This window comes from Alnus glutinosa, chromosome 8 (assembly GCF_958979055.1).
Source record: "Alnus glutinosa chromosome 8, dhAlnGlut1.1, whole genome shotgun sequence".
Lineage (NCBI taxonomy): Eukaryota > Viridiplantae > Streptophyta > Magnoliopsida > Fagales > Betulaceae > Alnus > Alnus glutinosa.
In genome coordinates, this window is record NC_084893.1 from 1,177,176 (window position 1) to 1,198,196 (window position 21,021).

The window sequence follows — 21,021 nt, forward strand, 5'->3', positions numbered from 1 at the left end:
TCAAGCAAGTGTATTATTGAAGCCACTCTAGACTGATTAACTGTATTTGAGTAATATGTTTGGAGGTCGCTGACAAATCAAGCTAATGCCATTGCCGCGACATCTTGAAAAGGAGCACTGCACTCACTGTTTTGATTGATGCTTTTAGTATAGTCAGTAGAGTCATCCTATCCAAAAATGTTTCTTTTGTGTTGGATCCCAGACATGGATAGTGGGTGTTCGGGTTCTTATGAGCAAAAGTTAAGAAGTTGCATACAAGTGGATACAGCTATCCTGTCTTGTTCTTGATGAATTACTCGCTTTTTGTTCTGATTCATTTGCCTTTCTATCAACATCAAGGTTCCGAACTTGACCCCTGCTTGCATCAGGTTTGACTTATTAAAAGCCTAGAGTTTCAGTAGCATTAAGCAGTTTCAGCTCTTTAATCATGCTTCATTGGGATGTGATGATTTCTTTCTTTAACGGCTAATTTCCCTTCTTTTTCCTGTTAAAGGTTCTGATCTAAACTCTCTCTATATATATATTTCTCAGTTTTTATATATATAATTGTTGTTTAATATGCAAATATATATATATATATATAGGATACTCATATCAGCATATATATGCTCACAGATCAGAAAAATTAAGCAGCTGATTAACTATAAGGCAATTTTCAAGTACCTAGCTAGACATTCTCAAAAACCTATATACTTCCGATTATCCGATATCCATTCAAGCTCCTTGTGCTAATGCATGTCTTCTATATATGTATATTTATTCTGACGAAAATCTAGTAGGTTAATTCAATCGATCTGGGTACATAGCCAGGCTATTAATTGATTTAGAAAATTAACAATCGACATTCAAAGAATTTCAAAACTCAGACATTGCGTATCTGTTGCACCTCCGGCCAGTTTTGTTTATCTAGCCAACAAGATCATATGATATGACTGACAAATGCATAAAAGGTGAAAAGGAAACTACAACACAATTATCAATGACTCAGGCTGCTAAACAGTATCATGAAATGATCAACTGAATATCTGAGTCGTGACTCAAGAATCAACATCACCGAGAACAGCTTTTTTGAGTGTGCCTAGCTATCTATCATCAAGACCTGAGATGAGATGGCTCTTTTTTTCTTTTTCTTTTTTTTTTCTTTTTTTTTTCCCTGAATCGCTTTATTATGAAAGAACTAATCATTGATCACTCCAGTCATACCAAAAGTTTAAGCACATAGAAAAGGTTTAATTGAGATAAATTCAAGACTTTTGTTTTAATATATATTATGTAAAATTACAGAATATTCTAAAACTTTAAGTTAATAAAAATGATGAATTTAATTAATATTTTAACATTAGATAAAGATGAAAAGCCGATCCTTATCTCGTCGTCAAAAACAAGTCTTCAAGCATCAGCTAATTAAGCTACATACAATTCTAATCAAATACATAGGAGTATATATGTCTTTCTAAACTGTGGAAACCTGAATTTAAAATTTGTGGAGACATTTATATATTCACGCCCTGGACCAAATAAAAAGATGATCATTGTGTTAATTATATATTCAGCATACAAATCACGATGTGATAAAATTAAATTAAAAACAGGGCATCGCGAAGTCCTCCTCCAGCCACTTTTTATTGTGTGCTTTATCTTTTATACCTTTATTTTGTGTCAAAGCAAATTGCAGAAACCCAATAAACCCAGACTTTAATTTGGATACACATCACCTTGAAGAGCTTGAACACTCAATTCTATTGTATTGAGCATTAAGGCCTGCGGAACCTTTGCCTGCAAGACTGGCAAGTAATCTCCATGCACGTGGAGTCTATCTGGCGGGTTGCCCTCTCCTTCATTCTCTCAGCCTTCTCCACCTCTTCCCTAGCCCTCTCCCACATGTGCCTTGCTCTTGAAAACTCCGACTGCGCCAACTCCATTTCTCTCCTCGTCAGCTCCCTCACCCGCTCCGCGTACGCCTTCTCCATCGCCGCCAGCCGAATCTGCTCCGCGGCCTGCCATTTCAACGCCTCGACACAGCTCGTCTCGGACTTGGCATCATCGTAGCCGCAAATGGGTCCGGCTAGAACACAGTCCGAAGGTGGCTGGATTGGCCTTACGCTGATTGACAACTGCAGGTCTAGCGCTGGGCCTGCAAAGGAATCAGACATCGTTGACCGACACCTTAGCGAAGAAGAAGCCGACGGCCGAGATGGCATGTGTGATGAAGAAGGTACGGGCTGTGAATTAGGGAGTAGCTGCAGCTCCTTTTGATGATCTTCCTCTTCCATCGAAGGAAAAAAGAAAAGAAAAAAAGGCTGCAAAGTACAGCGGAAATGATCACTAAGGTGGTGGTGAGGGAGTTTGGCCTTGTGGGGGTGGCAAAAACTTGTGGCTATATATAACCAAGCTTAACATGTGCAATTTACTTCTATACCCGTGGTTTCCATGTAAAATGACTTAAACACCTTGTAAAACCAAAAAATTAACTGCCTACCCTTATCCATCTTTATTCTCTAATTTAAATTCAACGTTAAAGATAATAATTTAGTTTTAGGCAATACGAAAGTTCATAATTGATAAAATGATGAAGTAAAAAATTTAACTTGTCAATTTAATTAGTTAGTGATCGATTCAATTCACCAATTATATATGAACTACACATGAATTCGTAAAAAAGCTGTAGTACTCAAACATTTTTCTTTACGTTATTTCGTAAGTAATTAATATAGTATTATATTAAAAATATTATTTGTCAAGATTTATATAGTCTACCTTTTGGATTATAATTTCTTTACATGTAATATCAATCTCCCACTTAAAAACTTCAAAATTTTATACTAAATAATATCTTGTATATGGCTTTTTTCATATGCTATATTAATATATAATTTTTAAATTAAATAATATCCTTGCATATTATATCAAAATTTCACATCAAGACTTCATACATTTATCCCTAAAACAATAAAATTAAGCTTTCACACTTATTTATCACATTTATTTTATATTGATTGATATGACGTGTCAAAAGAAATTACTTAAAATAGATAAATATGATAATTAGTAAACAAATGAAATTTTGGTATACACGGGATTGGAAGATATGAACAGATGTGAAATTCCGTTATAAAAGAGGCAAGTCGGGGGAACATAACTTCATATCGGTTGACTTGACATGTTAAAAGAAATTACTTAAAATAAATAACGTTAATTAATATAAAATAACTATGATAATTAGTAAACAAAGGAGATTTTGGTAAAGACGGGGTTGGAAGATATGAACAGATGTGAAATTCCGTTATAGAAGAGGCAAAGTCGAGGGAACATAACGGATCACGTTATTAGGTTATGAGTGGCTTTTTTGTGTTCTTGTGCAGTGTTTGTTTCTCTTTTTTACTTGTTTATAAATTTACTTGACTTTTCCTTTTTGTGGCTGTGGGAGATGAGGATGGATGAGGAGGGGGGGGGGGGGGGGGGGGGGGGGGTGTGTGGGTGTGTAATAATTACAGTCGCACGTGCGTGGAGGGTTTTTGTGGTTAAGGGTAATGTTTTTTCCTCCATTGAGAGGGGTTAATTGCTTTATGGTAGGCCTAGGTTGTCGGCCCCCAGTACGAAAAGCCTCTCACTTTCTCTTCAGCAGCCCATGCTACAGGCAGGTCGGCACGTGGTATGGTCACACTAGTGAGGCTGACCATGATTGTGGGTTACTGCCTCTGCCACTTGGACCCTTCATCGGTGGGGACTTGTGGGGTCCCTTCTTGCAAGACCTTTCTGCGTCTCACTCTCACATCATGTGGGTCGAAAGTTTTTAGCAGATTTGTTTGTGCATTCGTATGTACAGCAGATTTGATGGATTGTGTTCTCTCACCGTTTAAACTCTCTCTTTGCATACAGGTTTAAATTTTTTCTCAGTAAATGAAATATTTGATTGAAATATCAACTTCTACTTTTATATTATATTAAATTATTGGTAGTCAATTATCTCCAAAACTTAAATTTATAAAAGAAAATATAGATTTAATCATTTAATTAATATTCTAACAAACTACAATTTGATTGAAAAATATTTTTCTTGTTTTCATTTTCTTAAATAAGAGAAGTGGGAAAACAAAATGGTCATTATCATTAGAGCGGTTCAAAATAGTCGACCATCTGCTCTAGCCAATCGAAATTGATCAAATTCAGTCAGCTCTATCATGTCGGGATCGGAAGTTGACAAAAAACCTCAGAGCTGATGGTAGATCAGTTCAAGGGTCAGTTTTGCATCCCTAATTACCATTTGTTAGTTTGATTGTTTCATGAGAATCATTCCAATTTTCATTCAAAACGTGTCTTTAAAATGGAAACGTAATTCTGAAGTACCTTGATCGAGTTTTCCTCATCATAGCAATGCATTTCTGTAATGTAGAATATGATGCATAACACAGCATTGCTCACCATAGTATCACAAAAAAATTGAGACTACCATCTTTTGTGAAGCGTACAAAACCTGACTTACTTTGATAATCTTAATAAAATGATGTTGAATTCAATCACACGAATTTCTTGCACTTTTTGAATCCTCGTTTTTTATAGTATGTAATTGCTAAATGGATTTAATGAAAACAGCAAGAAATAAGAGAAGAATGTGGTTTGACCACCTCCAAACAGCTATCTCAAACAGACTACCCCTTAAGATAAGGGGGAATTAGACTACCTTCAAAGTATCTTTTTGAAATGATCTGATCACTTATAACTTTATTAGAGGTGGTTGATTATCTTTACACTTTGAGAGGGTAACCGACCACTCATTTAACTTTATTTTATTTTTTTATTTTTTGATTTTTTCTTTATGATGGCGTGGTTCATTTAAATCATTTTTATGCCCAATTACGAGTCCTGTAAGCCTTCAAAATTGCAGGGATCTCAATACAAATTTTCTAACCTACGTATAACATGCCATGTATTTTGGCAAGCATAGGTGCTAGTCTTTTCAAATAATTCTTTTTTGTTAAGGTTTGCGTACTAACTCTTTAAATTTTGAAGTCGAGTATGTTTTCTGATAATTGTGATGTAACTGTAAAGGTCAAAGACAAACTGCACGGACAATGTTTGTGTTCATTATATTATTCCATCTTATCTCTTGGGAAACTTTAAATAAAATTAAATAAGATAAGATCATTATTCATCTAAAAATAATAATTGTTTTGTAAAGTAAGTGTATTGTGAAATATTTGTTTGAATAATAATAATAAGTGATTGATGTGATATAAGATTTGAGAATGTTTTATAGAAAAATAAAAAAATTTGTTTTGTAGTGAGTGTTTTCATTTGAATAGTAATAAAAAATTAGTAATATGATATAAAAAGTGTAAAAAAAATTAGAATACTTTTGATTTGATATTTTTGGAATAAGTGAAAAAAAGAAATAGATAGAGAGAAAATGGTTTACCAAACAAGCTCATTGGGAGTTGAGAAATGCTATACATTCTAACACTTTTTTCTAGAATTTGGTTCCAAGTGTCACAATCCTATGAGATTGTGACACACTTTTCAAAATGATAGATCTCATGAGATTGTGACACATCAGTTTGAAACCAAATTCTAAACAAAAGTATTTAGATGTCTAACATTCATATGGGGGAGTTATATCAACACGGTTGGTTTCTTTTGTTTCGGTGTTGATGAAGCTTGTCCTGTTGAATATCATTTCTTTCACCAAATAGGTGAATAGTACTAGGTGGAGCTTCTATCAGATGGCTCTAATCTAGCCAACTCCGGTGTGTGTGTGTTTTTTTTAATGCTTTTTTTCCATTGATGTAATAAGTGTTGGGCAGGTAATTTCGTTTCGGAATTACCACTTTAAAGTTTAAACCGCATTTTGTGATGACCAATCTATTTATTTGATATATTCTCAATAATTTTAAGATTGTATTATTTTTAGTTGTTTTGGATCCTTTGTTAGATTGCCTACTCTGTTGTTTTTATTTTATTTCATGTAATCTTTCCCTTCTTTTTCCTTTGAATTGATTAGAAAAAATAGATAAATAATATCATCACATTACCTTGAATGCTTTTTCATTGTCATATTAATCAAGTTAGCTTAAAAGAAACGCTTTGATAAATGAAATAACCAACCTTGCCCATTAAAAAGAGATTGCAAACAACTATTTGGTTTTATTCTCTCTCTCTTTTTTTTTCTTTTTTAATGCCATTAGACTTTCATTCAAGAAACGTAAGGCCATAATCGGCGTTTACAAAGTGTTGAATTGATGAAGGGCATTCACCTATCCACGTAGAGTCAAAAGACCGATAAATGGCTAATTTAGCCATCTCATGCGCAACCTTATCAGTCTCACGATTTTATTCTCTGTTAAATAATTATGGTGCATTAATTTTCTCATATATTTATGGAATATGAAAAGTAGATTAATATTTATGTTTAAAAAAATAGTTAAAAAATTAATTAGAGTAGCTCTAATAAAACTGTAGCGATACACAAATGTGGTGCATTAGGCCCAGCCCATGTGAGAGAACTGTTGTAAACTTGTTGTAAAAGTGATGTACGGGAATCAGTTCTCATTTTTTTATATCTTTAGAAGGAAAAAAATGTGGAGAGTGGGATTTGAACCCACGCCCTTTCGGACCAGAACCTTAATCTGGCGCCTTAGACCAACTCGGCCATCTCCACAAGAACGCCTAAAAAAATTAACTTTCTCTTAATATACATGTTTCATAATTTCGTTCTTAAATTTCCTGGCGCGCGTGATCTTCAATGTCCAATTTTCCACTTTAACTTTCCCGCTACTTTTTTTCTCAGCACCCGAACCAGACAAAACAAAATTTTCTCGGGAAAGTGAGTGTCAGTCACCCACTCCCTTCGAGATCGAACTCCATGAACTCTCGCGAGCTCGCTCTGGTCTCCACGGCCACAGTTTTCGGCGCTTTAGCCTCCGCCCTCGCTTTCCGCTTCTTCCTCAGCCCCAAGAAGCACTTCCCCCAAACCAATCCATCGCAGAACGGCGTCGTCTCCCAGAACCGCTCTTCTCGAAGCCCCTTCGATCCCTCCAAGCGCACAGGGTCAGTATATAAGTTCTGATTATTAGTCTCTCAGGTTGTTCTGTTTCAGTAACAGATTAAGTTATTGGATGGACATTGTTAGGGTTTAAAGTGTACATGAATGAATTTCCTCTACTGTACTTCGTTGTATTTTGCGTATTGATTACTTTGATTTTTGACTTTATTTCTAAAAAAAAAATATTAGGGTTTTTTGATTCGTTTATGTGAATTTTGGATGCAGATATTTGTCATGGGATGATTATTTTATGGCAATTGCATTTTTATCAGCTGAAAGATCCAAAGACCCTAACAGGCAGGTCATACATTCATTTCTAATATGTTAGCTTGGTCTGAGCCAATGCGTCTGGGTGTTTGTAACTAAAAAAGAGTATGATATTGTAGATCAGGATTGTGAAAATTTTTGTATGGATGCTTATATAGCTCAGATCAGATAAAGTTTTCCTTCAAATTGGTTGGAAGAATTTTCTCCAACCATCACGTGAGAATCATCTGCATTTTGAACACATATAAGTTTGATAGATTGAGTTGGAAAAAATTCTTTCAACCCAATTTGGAAGAAAATTTATCACTCACACGATATCAGATCGGACAAAGTTTTCCTTTAAATTAGGTTGAAAAAATTTCCTCCAACCAGCATGTGAGAAACATATACAATTTTGGACACGTGTCAATTTAATAAATTGAGTTGAAAAAAATTCCTCCAACCCAATTTGGAAGAAAATATATCCCTCGCACAATATTAGATCGGACAAAGCTTTCTTTCAAATTGAGTTGAAAGAATTTCCTTTAACCAGAATGTGAGAATCATATGCATTTTGAACATATGTCAGTTTAATTGATTGAGTTGGGAGAAATTCCTCCAACACAATTTAGAAGAAAATTTATCCTTTGCACAATATCTTCACAATCCTAATATACAGAATTTGAGGTGCTACATCTTTATAATGCTTGTGAACAAAAATACTGCAGGAGGTTTTTGTTTATGTTTTGAAATGCATGATTTTGCATCTGATGTGGCTGTTTTGCAAATTTACCTGATGATTCCGAGCCAATGCGAGTTTCATATTTGGTGATGCAGGTGGGTGCATGCTTAGTGAGTCAGGATGGTATTATTCTCGGTAAGTTTGAAAAATGGTATCCAACGTGAGGTCTCAAGTATTTTATGAGTGTCTTGTTTACATATGCAATGAAAGAAAGACATTTAAAGATTCCAAAAGAAAAAGAATAAAAACATTGCGACCATTTTAGCAAACTCCAGTATCTGGAGTCGGACATTGTTGAAGGGACTAACTTTTTCTCACACTCGATTGGGGGATGGGGACAAAGAACCTCTCCATTTCAAGTGAAAAAGAGATGAGTCATTTCATGGTTAAGAGTTCGTTTTGTTGTACATATATGATGCCATGTCATTTAAAATTCTTAAATGACGTGGCAACATATTCATCTATGTCACTTCAACAATTTACAAGAACACCAGCAAACTGCCCATTTTGTCTTATGGGTTCTGTTACTTGTGAGTTTGACAATTAGAGGGAAAGTCATATATAGCATGTTGTATGAGAGTTTCATGATGTAAATTTGTTGTTTAGGCATTGGCTATAATGGATTTCCAAGAGGCTGTTCTGATGACAAGCTTCCTTGGGCGAAGGTCAGCATTTTATAACAAATAAATTCCTCTTATTATTAAGGAATAGCTAGTAGTAAATCTGCCTCTTATGTTCCAGAAATCCAAAAGCGGGGATCCTTTAGAGACAAAGTATCCGTAAGTCTTGTGATCTCATAAGCTCCTCTCTTCTTTTGAAACTTGTTTTATTAATTACATAGGTGTGTTCTCAACTTTATTGTGATTCACAGTCTAATGCATTTGTTAAATAGAAATGTTAGAAATCATACTTGTATTCTACATTGCTGATGTGGTACTGCCAAACAATCATTTTAAAAATAAAAATAAAAATAAAAAATAAAAAATTAAGGGCCGATTGGTTGTGCCACATCATCAAAGTGGAATAAAAATGAGGTGTATAATGTTACTCTTCATCAAATCTTGTGCTCCCACCACCATGAGATCATATATGCAAATGCTTGATACTTCGCTAAAATCTTTACCAAGTTATTCTGTAGCTTTAGCTTAGATTAACTTTTTTCATCCCTTTGTTGCTCTTTACATTCTAAATTTTCTGCTGCAGTTATGTTTGTCATGCTGAAGTCAATGCTATCCTAAACACAAATCACGCTTCTGCTGCTGGTCAGGTTTGTTTCACACGTTATGTATTTTAGTTTCACTCATTGTCCCTATTTCAGTTTCTTTGAATTCTTTATTTTCATCATGTTGTAGAGCCCACCTGCCCAGGGCAGCCTACGGTGTGCAGGGCAGGTGGGTCTCGTAGCCCTCTTCTCTTAGGCTGTTCGAATTACAATGAAATTCTGACAACTTAATTTTATGGGATCCTCGTCCCTCCGGCATGTAAATATCTTAAATTTTCTTTATTTGAAGTTAAAATTAAAAGGAGAAGTAAACAAACGTAAATATTACCAAAGATAGTTTCCAGATTTGATTCACGATCCTGCTACTTTGTTAAAATATGAGAACTAATGATACTTAAAGACTGTTTTGTCTCTTTATGATTGTTGCAGAGGCTTTACGTGACAATGTTTCCTTGCAATGAATGTGCCAAGATAATTATTCAGGTCTGGTTTTAATGTTCCCTTTCTGTCTATATAACAATATGATTAGTTGAGGTTTGAAATGCCCCCCCAACTAAATTTTGTTTATTCATCATCCATGAATTTCAAAACGAAACACCCCCCACTCTTTTTGCCAAAGCATTAATCAAACAACAAATGCCCGCCATTTCTACATACAACAACTATCTAGATTTTGAAACTCCCCGCGTAGGTTCTATAGTTTGACTAAAACTTTTTTTATAGACTTCTTTAGAGCTAGTGTTCGTCCAAATTAGTTCATGATAATTGTTTCTTAAATATTGAGATCTGCCCTAGCATATATTGACTTTCTACATCTGTTTCCTTTCCCCTTTGCTCTCACTATTCATAGTTAACTGCTTAATAGGTCTAATTCATCTTTCTTCTTTCTCACAGGCGGGTGTGTCCGAGGTTACATATTTTGTGGAGAAGAGGTTGAGTGATTCAGACATTGCATATATTGCATCTCACAAACTACTATCAATGGCCGGTGTAAAAGTAAGCCTTCCTCTTTTCTTGTGCAGCACTCTCCAAATTCTGAATCTGTGAAGAAATTAGACTCAGTTAAGACAGATTTTTTTGCATGTATGCCATGTCCAAAAGTGCTAAGTGGCTTGGGGATATAGTTGTATTGTTTTTTCTAACTAAGCTTTTAATATGAAACTCTTTTCCGAGTTGCAGGTCAGGAAACATCAGCCACAGATGAATCAAATCTTAATCAAGTTTGAGGAGCCCTAGATTTCAGTTTTCATTCAATATTTGTAGTCAAACCTAATAATTATTTGTATTGCAATGTCAGTGAAATGATCAACTAAGCTTGTTGCTGGCTGGACCAACATATATTTGATTAATTCTTCGTTCTGGATTGTGGTTGCGATTGCTATAAAATTGGATTTTGCTTGCACATCCTTTGTTTAATGAATAATTTTCTAGAACATAATGACTGCACAGGAGTTTTGAGTCAAAGGTGAAAACCAGGAAACCTTTAAATCATCTTTCTTTTCCTCCAGAAATCTTGGAGCTCCTAGCCCAGTCCAAAATTTCAACCTAGCCTGCTTATCGGATAGAAATGTGACCCTGTGCCCGACCAGATGAGGATGGGACCTACAACACTATCTCAAATGGTAAAAGTATCAGTACTATTTCCCGCCTGACACCCACAAAAGGGTATTGTTAGAACAATGGAGGTAATAAATACCTCTGACTTGCTAAGGAATTAGGTAACTTAGGTTTTTTGGGGGAAGGGGAGAACTATTGGTGAACACTACGTAGAATTAAGAGCGTCAAGTTGCCTCCGAAGGTCTTCTAGATCATCAATAGAAACAAGTGGTGCGTCAGTAGGCACCATTTTCTGAGGCTCGTCCGCATTTGGGAGCTCGCGAACAAGACCTTCTGGAAGAGCATCTGAAGTGAAAGGCCACGTTAGAGAAAATAATCGACAAAGACAAACAAGCAGGCTTTAGTTGGTTGCTAGCGTGACATAAATATCTGAATCTTGCCACAATTTCAAGTCTCAAGGTATTTTTCAAAAAAATAAAATATATATATATCCCCTTTTTTCATGTCTACAAACCAAAGAAAAGAATAGCTAATATGACAATAGACAAAAACGAGCAGAGAAGCAATATAAAAAGTTAGGAGATAAAGCGGGATATATACCAAGGGGTTATCAACTGTGGAGTGAATCCCCACAGAAGGGATAAGATCCTTAAACCAAACTAAGGGACCAATGTGTGAATAATAAAATGTGTAGGGTATTTTAGCAGAATGCAAATCTACAGAATCTATGAAGCAGTGCCATTTTGGTGCCTGCTTTTCTGGCACTAGTGCACAACACGGCCCTCAAACAATGAGTAAATGGAAACACAAAAGAAAGGACTGCATTCTTTAATCAAACAACACAAGAAAAGGGACTGTGTTCGATAGCAACTTAGCAAATATGGACCACAAACTGTCTTGATAAGTCGAAACATAAAATGACAACTTACCAGAACTAGTTGGATCCACGCTATTCAGCTCATTATCATCTAAGACACTGAAAAATCAACAAAGAAAAGATATCACTAAGCCAGACAACTAAGATTCTACAAAAGGCATAGTAACTAGTACAACCCCAGCAAAGGAAATCAACAATTCAGCATTTAATTAAGAATATGCATTGGCCCCAATTATAATAAGCATCAAGAGGCATCAACATTTTCCTCTAAATTTACGTAATTCAGTACTCTTCATTTTTTTTTTTCATTTTTCCTTCCAAGTACTGTGAAATATTTCTCCATTCATAATTATAACAAAACAAAAACTAATTTCAAGAGCAGCACCTGATGCTCCATTCATTGTCAGCATGAAGTGGCCCTTCTTCAACTGATAAGGATTCAGCTTCCATCTTTGCTTTAAGTGCAGCATCCCTAGCTGGTTTTGCAAAAATGTACTCTTTCTGCAAACAGAACATATCATTTCCATCATCAGAAGGGAAAGTAATAACATGTATGTGTGTGTTTCAGGACATGAACTTTGGTAAACCATGGGTAGAATTGAATTGTGTTACCTGTCGTTCTAGACAAGCTACATTTGAACACTGAGGGTTTGGCTTCATTTCCATGGTTGGGAAATAGTCTTTAAGAGAATTATATCCCTGGAAGGAAGCAAAGCCAAGGCATGAGATCAGTATGTTGCTTGATTTTACAACAAACGTAGGTAGAGACCTTAACCTACAATAGGTTGCCTCTGCTATGTGCAAGTCAGCATTGAGAGAGAGGAAGTTAATGTACAGACTTACCAAGTATGGGGACACATGTCCAAACTTCAGTAAGAATTTAAGTGTGTTCTGGACAAGAAGCCCAGCAACAACTCCCTACAAAACCAAACAAAATTTGCCATAAAGGAAATACAACAGTAAGAATAATTACGTACACAGCACAATATAGTCCAGAGTATACCTGCTTTTTACCTATCAAAAAAAATATAGTCCAGAGTATACCGACAACTAAATCAACCACTAACAGAATGCAATTACTGTCATTATTCATGCACTTTAAGAATTATAGGGAAATCAATCTAAGCCATCAAACTAGCTTAATTTCACACAATGACAATGTTATGAATTTTATGATTAAGAAAAATTACAATCCAGCTGATCACCATATTAAACATGAAAACATTTTATTCAAAGGATTCAGCTACCCAAGAAGAGCAGTTGATAGAATGTTGGAAAAGAAAACTTTAATTTGTTTTTTGATAGGTAAATAGTGGGAAAAGGATCACTTGTACCATGGTGGTAGGTAAAGACGCAGCACAAACCCCTTCACGCTTCAGTGTGCGTTCATCTATTCCTGATGCTACTACCTAAAACACAAAAAGGAGGAAAAAAATTACATTTATAGAGGATAGAATTTTTATTTTTATTGATAGTAGACAAGCAAGATCTTATAATCAAAATAGAATCCTTCAACATCCAAGTCACCAGCTATATAAAAACAGATTTTGAAAATAAAACACATCGAAACGGAAATGCTTTACATAACATCTACACATAGTAAATTCAGAACCCTGCACTCTCATCCAAGTTCAGATAAATGAAAGAACATACCAGGGGAGGTGCACATGCAAAACAGGCAGTTTCACCAGGTATCAACAACTGAATATGACCTGAAACAGCATCCTCAGATACACCTGGCCAAATTTATGTTTTTCAAGTAAATTTCCTTGTAAAGTAAATCAATGTACATCTACACATACGAAACTTGCAATCTTGCATTAGCCCATAATTCTTCTTACCAGACTCCATCCATGTCTGATTCAGTTCATTGCAAGCCTGTATAACCAATTATAAAGTTAGATATGAAAATATGAGAGAGAGAGAGAGAGAGAGAGAGAGAGCCTTTGAATTTCAAACAATAATAAGACACCTGTGTTAAAGTCTGATTACCTGATTAACAACCATCCTTGCTTCATAATTATCCACACAGCTTAACACCAGGTCCACTCCAATACCTTCTTTAGTTGGACGAAATGACTTATTTTTCAAACTTGACATAAACGTTTCAAAACCTTGCACTGTTGTGATGTTCAGTGTATAGCTCTAAAACACAAGATGAACTTATCAGCATGAGGGAAGCACTAATAGAACATGGTCAAGGATATTTTTTTAACTGTGTCACTACAAGAGCAGCCATACATATTATAAATATATTTCCATCTCTTAACTTTCTCCAAAATTTGATCTAGTCTCCTCATGTAAGTTCTATTACTTCTTTGTCATATGTAAGAGAATTGAAGTTATGAAGTTCCATGTTTTTATTCCAAGCCAAACTCATCGTTTTATGGCAATATACAATATATCAAACAACAAATACAGAAAATAAGAATAAAAAAAAAAAAGAGTTCAGCCTATATATGCAGCGCATGTAGTACTCAAAGGACATCAGATTATAGATCAAAATAAAGGAAAGGAAAATGTTGAACATGAGCATTGACGAACGCAAAACAAGGAGGTGGATTACTGTAGTGGCGAGTTTGTGTAAAATCAAATTTCTCGGTTTTGCAGGCTTCTTGACATTAATTTTTTCTGTAAAAGGAGCTGTTAAAGTGTAAGATATGATAAGGGTAACTAATTATTTGATTTAGCATGGATATGGTCACAGCCTATTCATAAAGGATGAAGCCAGACTAAAACTTAGGATAGTCTTGGAATCATCAATTAAAAGCTGCTTATGAGACCCAACCAACTCCCCGAGAATAAACACCAAACTATTTATATCCCACTTAGAAAATCATAAATTTGCATATATAATCCTGGTGATAGGAAAACCATAAATTTGATTCTCTGAAAATTATTAGAGAAGTTTATCAATGATTCACCAATATATTGTTCAAAGTTACTATAGTATTTAAACAAGAGAGAGGAGTATGAGAAAAAAGAAAGCAAGGGCGTGGTGCCTTGATTGCAGAAGTGTTTTAGGTAGATTTTCCTACATGGCAACTCTTGCTATATTGGTAAATCCAAAATCTCAAGGATTGTTTTATGCATCTGTATACTTATCCTATCTAAGCATGGCAATTTCAAATTAACATATCATATGTGAGAATCTAGATTAGGAAAGCTAGCCAAAGTTAATCAAATTCAAACCATTGGGTTTATAATTATGACATGTTAAGGATGGCCAACCAGTAATAGATGAGTTCAAAGCCTAAGTTCATGATAAAACTTCAATTATGAGCCTCAATAAATTAGATGGACTAAGGATGGCCAATTTGTAATAGATGTGTTTGAATCCATAAGTTCATTCAAGGATCTCATGCTAGCAATGATGAACTATTCCTCGAATTCGCAGATAGAGAATTCAAAATATAACAACTTGACATACGTAATGAAGTCACGTAGTAATAAAGATATAATAAAAGTGTTCACCTCAAGAACAACATCAGGATTTATATCGGAGAGGGTCTGCACAGCAGCATCTGTCTTTGTCATACCAGCCTGAAAAGACAAATTGCATTACATCCATTATTGGCAAGATTATGTGTTCCTTCACTAAAAGAACTTTCTTATGCTAAAAAAATATAATCATCTTTGGTCCATATAACAGTTAGGAAGATGGAAGTTTAAAACCATTGCCACTTAACTTTTGAAGCATATAATATCCAAAAATGAGGAAACTATACGATGAAAATTTAAAACACGGAATTAAGAATAAGATTTATGTGGACAAATACCTGTTCAGGACGAAAGAATAACCTATTCATGTTTGCTAACTCCACTTTGTCATAATCATATAATAAAAGGCGACCTATACCACACCTTGTCAGCATCTCAGCTGCAACACTTCCTACACCACCTATACCCTGTGATCAATAAACGAAAATCAGAGCAACCCTACTGAAGGTGTTGATGATTGTAAGGTATTTTACACGTTACAAATAAATATATAAGTTGGGCATATCACGGAAGAGGGCCAAAAACAACTTGACTCAACCAGACTTAGGTTTGCTATTGCCGCTCTAAAGCTGCCTGCAAATCAGAGTATCTAAATTCCAAATAATTTCACCCAGTGGGCCATGCTGAGTATTTAGCCACACTACCATTACTACCAGCGAGGTAAGTGAAACAAGAAATATTAGATTGAATTCATATACATGCATGCTTGAATATAACCTCCGTATTGGATTTTAAACCCAGATTATAATATAAACACAGTTAGGTTGGGCTCCCATCATTTTAACATAACATTAGTAGGCCTTATTCATAAAGAATCTGGATGGAATAAGGCTTTGTATCTCATGCATGTATTTGAGAAAGTGGCATCCCTAATACAGTAAACCAAGCCACTCATGTAAAACATGCCAGAGATTCAGTTCTATTAAGAATCCTTTCACTAGCCTCTAAAAAGGACCTCATTCTTTCGCAGCAAACACAGTGATGGGAGTTTGCAGTAACAATTTCGAGATTTAGTTTTAAATACTGAAAGAACCACAATTTGATGCACATGTATCACTTTAGTTTCATAACGCAGAGTAATTTTTTTAAAAAAAAAAAAACATAAAACATATGCATTGAAAAAATATATAAATCACTCGCAACTTTCAATTCTTGTGTTAAGAATGTAAAATTTATCAAGAAACCCCTAAGAGGTAGCTTAATTGGCTGGAGAGCACGCCTCATAAAGCAAAGGTCACTAGTTTGAATCTCCCATTTCCCCTCCCCTTGGGAACAAAAAATTACTGGAAAAAAAAAAAATCAAGAACATCCAACATTATTGCATTGAAACAACAAAAGTAATTGTAGGTTGAGGAGAGTGGGGGATTGGTCCCAATTTCTGAATTAGTTTTCTAAAACACCAGAGAGTGCCATAGATTCCTCCCTAGGAAATAATGACCAACATGACATACATATCAATTCACGTGTGCAACATATGCATATCATAAAAATGTGTAATATTGTACAATAGACTTCCATTCTATAGCAACAAAAGAAACGTTGAAAAAGGATAAATACAGACAACTATGGCAACTGAGAAGTCCCGTATTCTTTCATAGTTCTCTACAATTCCCATCCTCTGAAGTGCCATTAGCCTACTATAAGGATTGCTATCTACCACCTCGGCGCTCATATCCTGCCACCATGGCAATTCATGCATGAGTCAGCAATATAATCATCAACTAAGAGCATGCAAAACACAATAAGAAAACACAAAAGACAGATACCTTGACTTTTAAACGCCGTGCAGGTCCGGATCTTTCCATACTTGTGAGATGTTCTACACGCAATCGTAGCTACAAAACACATTCATAGAAATCACAGGCAAGGTTCAAAATGTTACAAAAAAAATGTTAAGAAAATAAAACATTGCTAGTACAACCACAAAATAAATATAATATATATATACACGTGTACATGAAACAATAGCTTTTACTCTCTTATTGCATAATTTACTCCTCGGCAACCAAACATATGCACACGAAAAATAGAAGACAAAAATGCCGTTTCAGTTCTACATTGATCTATTAGCACAAATCATATAATCAAATTGGACTTAATTTTAAGAACTAAAACACACAAAGTTAGCCAAATTTTTATTTTCTTAATTTTTCAGTTAACACCTTAATAGTATCATTAACAATCAGAACAGAGATTTCTACGCCAACAAAGCTAAACTCCAAATCCGAATCCACCCCGATTCTATCTTATTCAATTAGTCCGGCTGGAAACATAAAATCCAGATTCAAGCTAAGGTCCGCAAATTCTAACATTCATCAATTATCATACACAAACATGCATACATACATCCATGCATGCATCTGTACATAAATATATGTATGTATATGAATCCGAAATACCTTATCAATTGAAGCACGATGAGAAGGATCGTGGAGCGATTGGTTGAGAGATTCGAGATCATGCAGCAACTCTTTCAGTTCTACCTCCATTACCTCTCAATCTCTCTCTCTCCCTCTCTCTCGCTGTAATATCACTGTGACTGCGTTCCCTTCCAGACTCGTTCCCTTGCTTGCGCCTTTTGTTGTGGGATTTTGCCAAATCGAATGCAAACGGAGATTCTTTCCGTCTTTAAGACATTTTTTTGGGTTGGTGTTTGTTGGGCTATAGTAAGGCCCAATATATAGCTATCCGCGCTAGTCTTACTGCTATTGGGCAAGGTTTGGAGATGAAAGCCCACCATGAATTTGGCTATAGGAAGGCCCAATAAATAGCTAGCCTCTTTATTTTGTTTGTTACATCGAACGCTGTACATATATATCATGTTATTTAAATATAGTGTCACATTATTTAAAATTGACGTAATAACATATATACCATTTGATCTAGGGATACATGCGGTTGCAGTTAGTGGTTATAGGCAATACCACTAACAACAATCGGCTTAGATTGTTATCAATTTTCATAACCATAACCGCCATAGGCGGTTATCAAAATTTCATAACCGCACCGTATAACCGCTTTTTAAAAATGAGTCTTTTGGGTCTATGGTGTTTTGGACCTTCCTTAAACCTATTTTTATGGCCTATTTTAGATGGTTTTGAGACTTTGTAAATAATTAGAAGGCTTCAAAATGTAACAAAGCTCACCAATATTTTTTTTTATGAATAAATATCAATTTCATTAAACTCAAAACAAAAAATGATATATCAATCGCACTAAAACGACGTCATTTTGTATATTATTATTATATATAAGGGTAGGCGGTTAGCGGTTATTAACCGCATTTGCTTACCCTTAAAATCGCTAATCGTCAAGAGTGCTAACCGCCCCACTCTTGACGATTAGCGATTTTTTCCAATCACTTACCAAAGCGATTATACGATTAGCGTTTTCTTAGCGGTTAGCAGTTATTAGGTAATTAATAATTGTCAACTTGTATACTCCTAATTGGATACGTAAAATGGTGAGAATCCAAATATCATGTGTTCAAATGACTCTTTTTAAATATAAGTATTATTATAACTTAATAAGAAGATGCAACCACTATAGTAGGTAAATCAAAAAGAAAAAAAAAATGGTTATTGAGATTATGGGTTGGATGTATAATTTTCCTAGTAATGGTAGAACTATATTGTACCGAAACCGATAGCTCATTTTTTTTTCCTTCTAAATAATAAAAAAGTTGATTGTCAATCTACGACAGATGTGAATGGTGTTAATTTTTGTTTATATGTATCAATGGTCACAATTATATTCACCGAACAAAATTTAGGTAAAGAATTACATTTACGTATTTTATCTATCAATTTTACTAAACCGTTTATATTTCACTCATTATTTTAACTATTCACTTTTACTATTTTATTTAAATATTCTTTATTTAATGTAAATTCCAACAATGGTATTCTTAAAAATGGGAAGAGAGAGAATCGATTGAATAAATAAATAAATAAATAATTTCTTTTGAATTGTTTAGGTACAATATTGCTCAACAAATTTGCTAAACACTGTAGCAACTATCTTTTTAACCAAATGGCTAGCCAGATAAATGCAAATAATCTTTGTCCAATTTTTGATACAATTAGAATGCTTCATATTCTTGATGATCAAGTTAACTTGGGTTACTTTCGAGTTGGCCTATTACAAAATGGTTGAATTATATATAATATCATCTAATTGTAATTCTTAGTACGTATGCATGTACATACTCAAAGCAATATATTATTATAGTATTTGTAGTAGAACGAATTTTTAGGTGATTAAGTTATTACTTTATCTAGAAGAAAACAAATTAATCATGAATAATAAATTATCATACAAAGACTTCACATGCAACACATACACACGTATTCGCTACGGTATTAGTTCGAACTTATATACCTATGGAAAGTTAATTTAATTAAGCTAATCGAAATTGTAAGTAGGATCGGGACTGGTTGCAATTTGTTATTGGATCATAATTAATTGGAATAGCTTTATAGAAAGGGTAGGTGTATGGCCCATTTGTTTGAGGCTGGTGGGCACTACCCTCTGAACTGCATGAGACAAGTGAGCCTTACATATGCCTTCAAAGACAAGCAATTTAGTCAACAAATTTAAGCCAATTCATATCCTCGTAAGTATTAGTTAAGTCTTGTTTACGAGAAAGTTATCTTCAGTTCTTTAGGACAACTCTAATAGGGGTGACTTAATGAAAATTGAGGTATAAGACAAAAGGCTAAAATAAGATCTTTGAAATTTAAAATAATAATATAATATTTTTAGATCAAATGTGAAATATTAAAATAATTAATTAAAAATCATTATTATGGTTTTTGAGATACAAAATTTTTAATCAAATTTTTGCATTCAAAATTTGTTAATATATTATTTTGAATAGATAATATGACTAATTCATATTATATTTCTTGTGACACAGTTGATTGTAAATAGGGTTTTTATTAATTATAGTTTTGAAAAACTTATTTTTGTAAAAGCCGCTGTTTCAAGTACTATCAATAATATTGTATAAGCAGTGCAAGCATTTGGAAAAAAATCTAATTTATTTATATAGATTTGTAATTTAATTGGAGTATTTAGTTTACTTTTTTTTTTTTTTAGAAAATTACATACATTTTCAAACTACCACTTTATTGTTAATGTGTCCCCCAAATTATCAATTGTGTCAATGTCTTCCCTTAAATTACAAAAAATTGTCAATATTCCCTCTAAAGCCAACAAAATGACAAAATAACCCTAAAAAAGTTTCAATAAGACAAATATATCTTTATAAATTCGAGAAAAAAAAAACTAAAAACTAAAAACTAAAAAAAAAAATTAAAAAAAAAGAATATATTTTTGAAAGATTGAATTTAAAAAAGAACAAAAAAAAAAATGAAAATTCAAGGGGTGGCCCAAACTGAAATTATATAAAACAAAATCTAAAAAATAATTTTTTCGTTTTATATATATTGTTTTTAATAATTTTATGAATGATAGTTTTGTCATTGCGAGGCACATTAACATTAATACAATTGGTAGTTTGAGGGGCACATTGACAATTGAATGGTAATTTAGGGGTACATTGATACACGTGGTAGTTTAAGGGAGTGTATTGACATAATTGGTAGTTTTGAAGCACATTAATAATTGGATGATAATTTAAAGAAGGTATGTGTGTGTGTATATATATATATTAACAAATTTAGTATATTTACAAAATTGGGGCCTTAGACGGCAGGGAGCCTCACTCACTTACCTAGCGAGCCGGCCCTGAGTCTAATAGACTTCACATTAAGACTTCAAAAAAGAAAAAGGTTGAAAATTTAAATTATATTGAATTATTTAGTATATTTACA

General features: G+C 34.1%; 3 protein-coding genes and 1 non-coding gene across 4 annotated transcripts; 1 reads left to right on the forward strand and 3 right to left on the reverse strand.

Moving 5' to 3' along the window:
- The first annotated feature begins 268 nt into the window (after positions 1-268).
- LOC133875516 (uncharacterized) lies at positions 269-10,651 on the forward strand. Its single transcript, XM_062313676.1, has 10 exons — positions 269-368; positions 6,785-7,044; positions 7,265-7,340; positions 8,123-8,162; positions 8,634-8,692; positions 8,769-8,806; positions 9,231-9,294; positions 9,679-9,732; positions 10,144-10,245; positions 10,429-10,651. Exons 1-10 carry the CDS (start codon positions 288-290, stop codon positions 10,483-10,485), a joined length of 831 nt encoding a protein of 276 aa, XP_062169660.1. The 5' UTR covers positions 269-287; the 3' UTR covers positions 10,486-10,651.
- On the reverse strand, positions 1,474-2,345 carry LOC133875824 (protein indeterminate-domain 16). The gene has a single exon (XM_062314066.1). It carries the CDS (start codon positions 2,271-2,273, stop codon positions 1,755-1,757), a length of 519 nt encoding a protein of 172 aa, XP_062170050.1. The 5' UTR covers positions 2,274-2,345; the 3' UTR covers positions 1,474-1,754.
- On the reverse strand, positions 6,575-6,655 carry TRNAL-AAG (transfer RNA leucine (anticodon AAG)). Its single transcript has one exon. It is a non-coding gene; the product is annotated as a tRNA-Leu (tRNA).
- On the reverse strand, positions 10,636-17,792 carry LOC133875515 (ubiquitin-like modifier-activating enzyme 5). Its single transcript, XM_062313675.1, has 14 exons — positions 17,584-17,792; positions 16,951-17,019; positions 16,746-16,859; positions 15,463-15,591; positions 15,158-15,226; positions 13,676-13,828; positions 13,525-13,561; positions 13,337-13,419; positions 13,018-13,092; positions 12,527-12,601; positions 12,296-12,382; positions 12,069-12,184; positions 11,736-11,782; positions 10,636-11,151 (listed from the first exon to the last, which is right to left on the reverse strand). Exons 1-14 carry the CDS (start codon positions 17,671-17,673, stop codon positions 11,012-11,014), a joined length of 1,284 nt encoding a protein of 427 aa, XP_062169659.1. The 5' UTR covers positions 17,674-17,792; the 3' UTR covers positions 10,636-11,011.
- Positions 17,793-21,021: the final 3,229 nt, after the last annotated feature.

Excerpts from the sequence above, each read along its gene's own strand:
- LOC133875515 (XM_062313675.1), bottom strand. The coding sequence starts at position 17,673 with ATGGAGGTAGAACTGAAAGAGTTGCTGCATGATCTCGAATCTCTCAAC. Across the intron at positions 16,860-16,950 it reads CACGGCGTTTAAAAGTCAAG|GATATGAGCGCCGAGGTGGT; the intron begins GTATCTGTCTTT and ends CCATGGTGGCAG. Across the intron at positions 13,093-13,336 it reads TTGCATGTGCACCTCCCCTG|GTAGTAGCATCAGGAATAGA; the intron begins GTATGTTCTTTC and ends TTTGTGTTTTAG.
- LOC133875824 (XM_062314066.1), bottom strand. The coding sequence starts at position 2,273 with ATGGAAGAGGAAGATCATCAAAAGGAGCTGCAGCTACTCCCTAATTCA.
- LOC133875516 (XM_062313676.1), top strand. The coding sequence starts at position 288 with ATGAATTACTCGCTTTTTGTTCTGATTCATTTGCCTTTCTATCAACAT. Across the intron at positions 7,045-7,264 it reads GATCCCTCCAAGCGCACAGG|ATATTTGTCATGGGATGATT; the intron begins GTCAGTATATAA and ends TTTTGGATGCAG. Across the intron at positions 8,163-8,633 it reads TCAGGATGGTATTATTCTCG|GCATTGGCTATAATGGATTT; the intron begins GTAAGTTTGAAA and ends TTTGTTGTTTAG.